This window comes from Pungitius pungitius, chromosome 12, assembly GCF_949316345.1.
Source record: "Pungitius pungitius chromosome 12, fPunPun2.1, whole genome shotgun sequence".
NCBI lineage: Eukaryota > Metazoa > Chordata > Actinopteri > Perciformes > Gasterosteidae > Pungitius > Pungitius pungitius.
In genome coordinates, this window is record NC_084911.1 from 13,817,057 (window position 1) to 13,827,863 (window position 10,807).

General features: G+C 45.0%; 1 protein-coding gene across 4 annotated transcripts in view; it reads left to right on the top strand.

Annotated features, from left to right (window-relative positions):
• LOC119220420 (carbonic anhydrase-related protein 10-like) overlaps positions 1-10,807 on the top strand; it is a 57,766-nt gene that overhangs the window by 44,479 nt on the left and 2,480 nt on the right. For all 4 annotated transcript variants that reach the window (XR_005120591.2, XM_037476444.2, XM_037476443.2 and 1 more), the window contains one exon: positions 6,996-7,170. Coding sequence is in view for 3 of the 4 variants with exons in the window: in XM_037476444.2 (XP_037332341.1) it covers positions 6,996-7,170 (175 nt within the window). In the remaining variant the exon portion in view is untranslated. The remainder of the gene's footprint in view (positions 1-6,995; positions 7,171-10,807) is intronic.

Below are 10,807 nucleotides of genomic sequence, written 5' to 3' on the forward strand. Positions count from 1 at the left end.
CAAACATTCTGTCTCCCAAACCACCCAATTCCATTATTTCAAAATAAAAGCCTCAATGATTATCTGTACCTCAACAATAGGTACACCACAATTGCTTTCAAATACTAGTGAAACTAGTACTTACTTCTTCTACTGCTGCTAGTACCACTAGTACAACTATAGTACTAAACCTTATATTACTACAAAAAATGTATTTTGTAATTCTCAGCTTTTATTATTTCTGTGTTTTCAAATGCATAGAAGCTTCTCCCAATTCTGTTTTTTTTTTGCAATTCTTTCAAGTTCATTTCAGCTTTTCTCATTTCTTTATTTTCAGCAATTTTTAAATGTATTTCAGCCTTTTCTATTTCAGCAATGTTTAGAATAATTTCAGCATGTTGCATTTTAAGCAACTTTTTGAAATTAATTTCAGCTTTTATTATTTCTGTGATTTCAAATTCATAGAAGCTTCTCCCATTTCAGTTTTTTTGCAATTCTTTCAAGTTCATTTCAGCTTTTCTCATTTATGTATTTCAGCTTTTTCCATTCTTTCAGCAATGTTTTTAATAATTCCAGCTTGTTTCATTTCTGTACTTTAAGAAACTTTTTAAAATTAATTTCAGCTTTCTGCATTCCAACGCATTTTCAGCAGGAAATGCATTTTCTAGTTACTGTAAAATGTTTTACAGCACTGTAGAATTTATATATACAGTATGACAGTCTGTGATGTGGAGAGAGAGGACCCAAAAGTGGGATGCAGGGAAAATAAATGATCTTTAATCAGAAGGTGGTAACTGAGGGGTAGCCGCGAAGGCAGGCACAGTAACGACAAACTGAAAGTCTTCTCAAGAAATAAAGAGAGAGTCTCTTCGGATTAAACGAAGCACAAGAGGTCGGTGGATGGGAAGAGGCGTTCACTGTCCGTCATTCCCGACAAAGTCGGCTGGCAGGGGTGGCGGCTGTTCAGCGGGGACTCCTCCAACTCGGCGGGGCCGGACGCTGAGTCTGGAAGGTAAAAATAAGACGCAGCAGGCCACGACTGGGCATGAGAGACGCAGAAGGTGAGTGTGCCTCTTGCTTGGATAGCGAAATAATCTGACAGAGAACAGAGGAAAAGGGGGACTAGAAATAGCAGAAATAATTAACAACATAAAGAACAGGTGTGCAACAATTAGTGTGAAAGGGGGGGGAGATAATGGGATTGAGCTGATGAGTTTTGGAAATAACGAGTGAGTAACTAAAGACCAGTAGGGGGAAGAAAAGGGACAGAAAAGAGACGGCGCGCACCGGAGGGGCGGGGGAGTGCGAGGGGGCACGCGTATGACTGGTTTGATGCACGAGACATGAAAGACGGGATGGACGCGACAAAGACCGGGAGGAAGTTTCAGCTCGACCACGACAGGATTAATGACCTTAGAAATCTGATAAGGTCCGATAAACCGGCAGGCCAATTTGCGAGACGTGGTCTGGAGGGGTAAATTACGGGTGGAAAGCCACACTGTGACCACAAAGATACTTGCGGCTCTTAAAACAACGTCTGTTGGCATACCTTCGAATACGGGTCTTGGTACGGCAGAGTGCAGACCTAACTCTCCTCCAGGCGCGCTTACAACGGCAAATGAACGCGTTTACCGACGGGACATTGGAATCAGCCTCCTGTGAGGCGAACAGAGGAGGCTGGTAACCAAGGCAACCGTTAAACGGACACAGACCGGTGGCGGACGTAGGCAATGAATTATGGGCATATTCTGCCCATGGCAGCTGATCTGCCCAAGAAGAGGGGTTACTAAACGCTAAACTACGCAGAAGACGACCCACTATCTGATTGGTGCGTTCGGCCTGACCGTTAGTCTGGGGATGAAACCCAGAGGACAGACTGACAGACGCACCAATAAGACGACAGAATTCCTTCCAGAATTGGGACGCGAATTGAGGTCCCCTGTCCGAGACGACGTCAGTGGGGAGACCGTGTAACTTGAAGACATGTGTGACTAGGACTTGGGCCATTTCCTTGGCCGAGGGAAGTTTAACGAGAGGGATGAAATGCGCAGTTTTTTAAAATCAATCCACGACCGTGAGAATTACTGTATTACCGGCTGACGGAGGTAGACCAGTAATAAAATCAAGGGCAATGTGAGACCAAGGACGGGACGGTGTGGGTAACGGTCTTAGAAATCCCGCTGGCGGAGCCCTACTAGATCATCACGGTCGAGAGTGGGCCACCAGAAGCGCTGGCGAATAGTGGACAGCGTGCCCCTAACGCCGGGATGGGCAGTCAACTTGGAGGTATGAGCCCACTGAAGAACAGCTGACCGAGCCACTACGGGAACAAAAAGGAGGTTCTTAGGTACATTACGCAGAGCGACGGAGTGAGACAAAGCGCGTTTAACAATTCTCTCTATTTCCCAGACAACAGATCCAACGACCCGTGAAAGAGGGATGACCTCCTTAGAGGCGGAGGAGGTGTCTGGGGAATCAAAGAGGCGTGAGAGCGCGTCGGGCTTCACGTTCTTTGAACCCGGATGAAACGAAATGGAGAAGTCAAAACGGGTGAAGAATAAAGCCCAACGAGCCTGTCGAGCATTAAGCCTCTTCGCGAATCGAATGTACTCTAGGTTTCGGTGATCTGAAACGACAAATGGCACGGTAGAGCCCTCCAACCACTGACGCCACTCTTCCAAAGCCAGGCGAATGGCCAGCAACTCTCGATTCCCAACGTCGTAGTTGCGTTCTGCGGGCGAAAGGCGGTGAGAGAAAAAAGCACAAGGATGCACCTTATTGTCAGAGGAGGAGCGTTGGGAAAGGACGGCCCCAACACCCACCTCAGACGCGTCGACCTCGACAATGAACTGCTTCGAAATGTCAGGGGTAACGAGAATAGGCGCAGAGGTAAAAAGGGACTTCAGATGGTCAAAAGCTCTCTGCGCAGATTCTGTCCACTTGAAACATGACTTTACTGATGTTAAAGCTGTAAGGGGCGCTGCTACTTGACTGAAGTACGTCAAAACGTCAATAGAAATTTGCAAAGCCCAGAAAGCGCTGGAGCGCGACACAGGAGTCAGGGGTTGGCCAATCTATTTGGCCTATATCTATTTGTATAAAAATGTCTTGTCTTGTCTTATCTGTTGTTGTGCCTGTGCACTTTATATGTTTCACGTGGGAGTGTGGGAAACGTTTTTTCGATTACTTGTATGTCTGACATGCAGGAATTGACAAATAAAGCTACTTTGACTTTGAATCCGTAACCGCCTGTACCTTAAAGATGTCCATACTCACCCCCTCGGCTGAGATTACGGAACTGAGGAAGGAGACGGAAGACGCATGAAAAGTGCATTTCTCTGCCTTTACGAATAGACTGTTCTCAAGGAGGCTTTGCAGAACTCGACGCACCTGTTGTACGTGGACCTGGAGGGATGGAGAGAAGATCAATATATCGTCCAGATAAACAAAGACGAAGATATTCAGCATGTCTCTTAGAACGTCAATAATTAAAGCCTGGAAGACGGCCGGAGCGTTGACGAGGCCGAACGGAGGTACCCGATACTCGAAGTGCCCTAACGGCGTATTAAACGCGTTCTTCCATTCATCTCCATCCTTAATACGAATGAGATGATACGCGTTACGAAGGTCCAACTTGGTAAAGACCTTTGCTCCCTGTAACAAATCAAAGGCAGATGACATGAGCGGCAAGGGGTAGCGATTCTTAACTGTTATGTCATTGAGCCCACGATAGTCGATACAGGGACGCAGAGACCCGTCCTTCTTCTTTACAAAGAAAAAGCCTGCACCAGCGGGTGAGGAGGAGGGAACGATAGTTCCGGCGCTGATGGACTCTGACAGATACTCCTCTCCGGAACGCCCCGGATAAGAACAATCTACCGCGAGGGGGCGTCGTCCCGGGGAGCAGGTCGATTGAGCAATCATACGGGCGATGAGGAGGAAGAGAAGTGGCCCGTGAACGGCTGAAGACCGCTCTCAGGACGTGATACTCCTCCGGTACCCCGGTCAAATCACCTGGCTCTTCCTGTAACACAGAGACAGAGGAGACAGGAGGCTTAGCAGACAATAAACATTCAACATGACAAGACAGGTTCCAAGAGAGGATAGTATTAGTAGACCAGTTAATATGAGGGCTATGTTTGGCTAACCAGGGATGTCCTAATACTAAAGGGGCAAAGGGGGAGCGAAACACTAAAAAAGAAAGAGTCTCATGGTGGTTGCCAGAAACAGTGAGTGATAAGGGGACGGACTGGAGATGAACCCTAGGTAGGGAGCTACCATCTACGGCACATGTGTCAAACTCAAGGCCCACGGGCCACATCCGGCCCGTGAATGAATTATATTTGGCCCGCATGATCAAATCTTTTTACTATTAGAGCTGGTGTATCGCACGCATCACCATAATACTACATCCCACAATGCACTCTCCGTGTGTCGTCGCGCATTTGCGGGCCCGCGAAAGGAAAGGAAAACACTCGTTTCTGGTTTTTCGTTTTAGATCCAAAGCGCTAAAACGGAAGTGGGCGCCCATTGTCTCCTTTTTCATTTTTAATCAATAACGAGTTAACAGAAGTTGGCGGTCGTTTTCTCGTTCTTCTTTTAGAACCAAAAAACGAGACAGACTGACAACTCTTTACTGCGTTAATTCTTTTTATGTTTTTTCCCATCAAACGAAAATACGAAGCGTAGCCACTAAACCGGAAGTACGTAGATTTTCCACAGTAAGAATAGACGGAACCGTAATGACAGCGGTTACCAGGGTAACAAGAGGAGAAAAGTTCATTAACGGATATAAATAAATAATCCTGGTCTGACGGGATGTGTTAGCAGCAGTAGTTGACTACACTTCTCTTGGCTCTGATATTTATTGCCCACGCATTGTTTTGCTTCAGTGAGCAGAGCAGAGACAGTTTAAGGAGACGCAGTGTAAACGTGTTCGCATCTCCACCAGAATGTGTCAGTAGGCGTGTATTTAAACCATAGATTTAATTATATTGAACTGTCCATGTTATTTCTCTAGGTCACATATGTCGAACTCGCGGCTCGCCGCTGGTGTCCGGCTGCACGTCCAGTGCGGTCCGCCACCGGAGTGCGTACGTCCCGCTGTCAGCGAACCCCCCTCTCCCCCGTCAGCGCCCCCCATCAGTCGTTCGCGCCGATCGTCAGTAGCCCGCGTTTGCTCAAAGTCAGCAGTATCTGGCCCGAACTTGAAATGAGTTTGACACCCCTGATCTACGACAAAAAGAGGGGTGGCCTCCTCGCGTTCTTTCAAAGGGATACCTTGCTTGTGGGCCCAAGTTTCATCGAGAACATTTTCTTCTGCCCCAGAGTCTATTAAAGCGTTAGGGGGAGGAAAAGGGACAAGAAGAGCCCAAAACTATGACACAGTCTTATAGTTTAATGATTTAAAAGTGTTACATTTCAAATAAAACCCCTTAAAATTGCTAACATGAAAAAAACTCGAACAATAGATAGCCTTTCAATAACATACTTGAGTTAAAGCAGTGTCGGGGAACTGAACGAAATTTTAATGTTACCTAGGGAGGAAGGAGAGATAGCAGACTGCATCCTGACATTTTTTTCCAATGTGGAAACATGCAGTAGGCCACATAAAGCAATACTCAAAGTACAGGACGTTTTCCATCAGCGTGGCCACATGGGGATTGACAGTTGCTGCCTTCTTCTTTTCATTTATATGAAATAACATTCGCCCTTTTGTAACAGAGTCCATCACTTTCACATAAGCCTACTTATCTTAACATAACATTACAGATATTAAATGTTGTCACTCAAGAGGGTAACGTTAGCTTAAGCTATTTGGAAGCGAAATGCATGCTGGATACATCCGGTAAACAACCAGTCACATTATCAGCAAAAATCAATACAACAACTTCAACACAAAATGATTGAACACAGTAATGCTGAGAGTGACAATATCCACGTTGGAGGTGGAGTCAACCGAAAAAGGAATAAATACAGCAGTATTGTCACGTCTTACATCCGGATAACGACTCAAATGCAGAGACTCACTGGAGACCAGAAATGTCGTTTTAAACAAAAAGTGGTTTTAATAATGAACAGAGGAAATTAACTCAAAACAACTCCCCACGGGAGAAAGGCAAAAATCCACAACGGGGTCCTCAATTAACTCAAAATAACTCCAAAAGGGGAGCGAGGCAAAAATGCATAACAGAGGGAGTCACCGTCATTCAGGGTAATCGATCAAAAGTCACGGGAGACACATGAGGGCACGGGTAATGATGATCTGACAACTGGACTGGGGAACACAGGGGAGTATATCTGGGTGGGGGGGATAAGCGATTGGATGCAGCTGGGTGGATGAGGCAGGTGAGGAGGGAGGGTAACAGGGGAAAGACACACAGACACACAAGATTAACGAGACGTTACAGGTATACTGCAACTTTAAACAGTAGTGTGCTGTAAAAATACATGTTTTCTTCCAAGATGTCAACTTTTGCTATATTTTACAGTACTGTATTTACGAATAACAGTATATTAGTGTTAAGAGTTCCTCGTAATTTTACAGCTATCTGTCACAGTGGAGCAGCACTCCAGTGGAAGTCGCTTTGGATGAAAGCATCAGCAAAAAAAAAAGAAAAATGTATCGATGGATTTGATGGAGATATAAAAAATCTACACATCATCTTGCTTTTATGAGAGCAGGTGGATAGATCAGCACACCGGCTCTTGAAATCAGGAAGCTCACCCCCCACACATTTATTTACTCCTGCTCACACTCAGCCATGCGTTGACACTCTCTCATCTCTTGTCTTCATTCCCTGTTTTACATTTGTATAATATCTGCCTTTTTGAAGGATGATTTAAAGGAGTTAAAAAGGAAAATATGGCCCCTCATTCTGTTGCTCACTGGGTGCAAACAATGGAAAAGCGAGAGTCTGAAAGGACTTGTTTGACGTGAATTGAATTGTATTTGGGTAATGAACTGCACAAGGAATAGTCCACCTAACTCAACCATGTTTCTTGTCCTCCTCCAGATGCACTCCCTGCGTCTCCTCAGCCAGAACGAGCCCTACAAGATCTTCCTAAGCATGAGCGACAACACCCGGCCTCCCCAGCCTCTACTGCAGCGCTGCATACGCACCAATATCAACTTCAAGAAGCCAGGGCGAGACTGTCCCAACAACCGCATCCTCCGCCCGCAGTACAGAGGTAAGGGGAAAGAGGGGAGGTTGTGGCAATATTGTTTTGGCAGGAAAGAAATATTTTATGCTTTAGTGCGGAGCATGTTTTTTGACACTTCGAATTCCTTCTAAACTTCCAGATTTGTATTTATTTTGCATCAGCATCTGTGATCAAAGGCACCAAATTATCCCATCGAAATGAATGAGCCGGCCAGACACCGTATCAAAATGAGATTGCCGTCAATACACAATTGATTCACCCAAAATGCAAAGTTTAACCAATAATTTATGGTACATGGTAAATATTTAATAAAAATAATGAAGAGAAGTCCCGCAGTAAATTATAATTATACATGTTTTGGACCGTTAACAGTTAGTTATTAAAATATAAAATATTTAATTTAGGTTCTAGTATGAAAAATCATCGTGGATAGTTTCATTGAAATTGTAGAATGTCAACTACTTAGGTTGTTTTCTAAAATATTGAAGACATGGTCTGGGTATTATCTGTAGCTTAAGTAGCTTCAGTGCCAGTTTTTTATTGTATAATCAAAATCGGAATTGACTATATGTCAAAGCACTGAATCAAAAAACAGACCAATTTATAAAATACCTTTTAATGTATTATACTTAATAACACGATTTGTATACTATCAGCAGAGACGCCAGTAATTTACTGTTTTTTAACAATTCAACTTCTTTACTACATTTATTTTAACAGTATCATATATTGATTACATGGTTAACTGTTTTACATAAATTTTACTGTATACAGCAGCATGTTACCATTCATTTACAATTTGTAGCGGAATCTGCTCATTTCGAATTGATTTCCCCAAACAGTCTGCCTTCATCATGTGAGCAGTTGGATTAATAAAAATGTGTTATCATCTTATCAGAAATTGTACCCTAAAATCAACGGTACAATGTGGATGACAGTGACTCTTTGAACTTAGGGAAGCATATTTCTATTACAGAACAGAACTGTGTTATTGTCAGCGTGGCTTTGTTTTAATGTTTAATTGTGTAGTGTTGCTTCTCGTGTACCTAGGTCAGCCTCAGTTCCTGCCCTGTTGTGTTATCCCTTGTGATTGTCTGCCGTGTCCAATCACAAGCACCTTTCGAGTGTATCCAGTGTGTTCTCTTGTCGGTTTGAGTGTCTTGTCGAAGTCAGTTCAATCAGGAGAGACTTGTTTAATAGTAATACAATAATTTATTACACAAGCATAAAATATGAATTGTGCAAGGTCTTTGGCGATTGGACTCCATCATGACGTACTATCCCCGAAGGCAGGGATAGTGAGGTCCAATAAGCCCAATCCCAAAAAGACATTTATTTTCTTCGAATAAGTAAGTAAATACATAGATAAATACCTTACCCACTGAAACTTATGTTGCCTTGCTGGGACATACGCACTCGGCCCACAAACTAAGAAGGATGTCACCTGATGGGTCTTACGCATTTGGCCCCCGCCCTAGTAAAGATGACATCTTGCTGGGACTTACACACGTGGCCCACAAACTTCGCATGATGACCTCTTGATGGGACCCTACGGCCTCTCTTCTAAGGGAGACTGTAAGGAACCACGGCGGTCCACTATAAGGGGACGCTGAAGTGACCTCCCACATTGCCAAGGGAATACACCACCAGTTATATGCGGAGATGGTGGCGCATGGAGTAGTGCAGTGTGCTGGGGGCTGTAAGGTTGGTGGTTTGAATCCCGGCTGCCCCATGTGCCATGTCGAAGTGTCCCTGAGCAAGACACCTTACCCCTAATTGCTCCCCAGGCAAAAATGTAATGCATGGGTTATAATGCAATGTAAGTCGCTTTGGATAAAAGCGTCAGCTAAATAACATGTAATGTAATATGCATGCTCTTTTACTGCTTCAGGTATCTTTGCTTTGCAAGTACTGTGTTATGGTCAGGGCGGAGGAACGTCACAGCAGCCGCCGACGACCACCGCCCTGTCAGCTTGTCACTGGGACGCCTTGGTTAGCTGCTGCAGCTCTAGCCCTTATATGTATTGAGCGTGTGTAGGACAGCCTCTAGTGGAGCTTTGAGCATGGGCCAGGACGTCTGGAGACGGGAAATTGCTGAGACATTTCGCAACCTGCCAGTGACTCGCTGCCGGGGTGAGCGCTCAGAAAACGCAGGTTACATCTACCTCGAGTGCCGGTGCGCAACCTGCGAAGATAGGGGGGTTAAAATGCTTAACAGTAGCCAAAGCAGATAGCAGCTGCCATTCGCGGTGGCCGAGAGGATCACAACTCTGTTCATGAGTTCATTTTTTTTTTTTTTTTAAGAGACGTGCTGGCTCTTGCTTTCCCATATTCACAGAGCTGTGACAGAATCTGCCAGATGGTTGTGTTAGGTTCAACGAAGCAATGTTAGCTTGACTGTTCCCGTAAGACCACAAACCTCAATTGCTCCCAGGTGGCGGGTCAAATGAAAGATCTACTTCCTAGAACTTTAAACTTGTCATGTTGACCCAGATAATCTAACCCTCGGGCGTGCAAGGACACGAGAGAAGATCCCCTGTCTAAATTGTGGGACCCATTTAGTGCTGAAGCACCCAGCATGGGGAATACTTGTACATCGGCAACCACCCAATAGAAAATAGATTTCCTAAACCCAACTCACCATCCTCGATGTTTGTGACTGTAGGGGGTAGCTCAACGGCCAATTAGTGGCAGGGATGAAGAGGAGATACCTTGGTTTATAGTTTAACGTAGCTGCCCCTAAACGAATGCCTTGTGTACTGTAGATACTAACTTCCTTAAGTGGACCATCTAATATTTCAGCCAGCTAAGAAATAATTTTAACCTTAGTTGATATTAATGCTGCTCTCTATTGTCACACTAAATGCAATCATCTGAAGAAAGGAGACCATGGTCTAGCCAGTTGTGGCTGTGACTGAACCTCCCCCAAAACGATGGCCTGCATTGTCTCAAGTTGCTGATCAGAACCGCTGTTGTGGCGGTTCCACTAATCATATGAAACCCCTGCCATTCACGCACTGTCCGTACCGATCCTGTTGCCAGATTCAGTTTGAAAAGACGCCATGTCCTGCTAGCAGCACGGAAATGCAGGTCCGCCTGATATGAAGCATATGGAAAAAAGAGCCTCTCACTCTAACGCAATCTCTCGTCAACATCCTGCGAGTGTAGTTTAGCTTTGCATAGTTCTGATGCATGGTGCTGCAATGCGGCTCCATCTTACGCACAATTGTGTCGATGGACTCGTCCCAATTCGTGATTCTAAAAGGGGCCTGCACGTGCTTCAAAGAACTTCACGGCCAGCACAGTGGAGCAACGTCCCTTGTCGAAGACGACCCAGAGAACGACGTCTGGTGTGTGAAAGCTGTTTGTTTGTTCATCTGTTTCCGCCGTTTGCGGACATATTTGTCCCTTGTTTTCCTGCAGAACTTCAGACTAGGGATGACGGAGTACAGCATTATCTGTATCTGTATCAGTATCTGTTGAACCATATGAATTATCTGTATCCATGTCTGTACTCGGATTGGGCGGGGCCTAACCCGGAAGTGGGCGGGGCTTAACCCGGAAGTAGGACGTATTTTACCCGTAAGTTGTCGGGTTGTCTTGAAATGGGCTGGGCTTTAACCGTTATGCTCTTTTTTAAGCATGCAATTGACCCTTCGCAGGG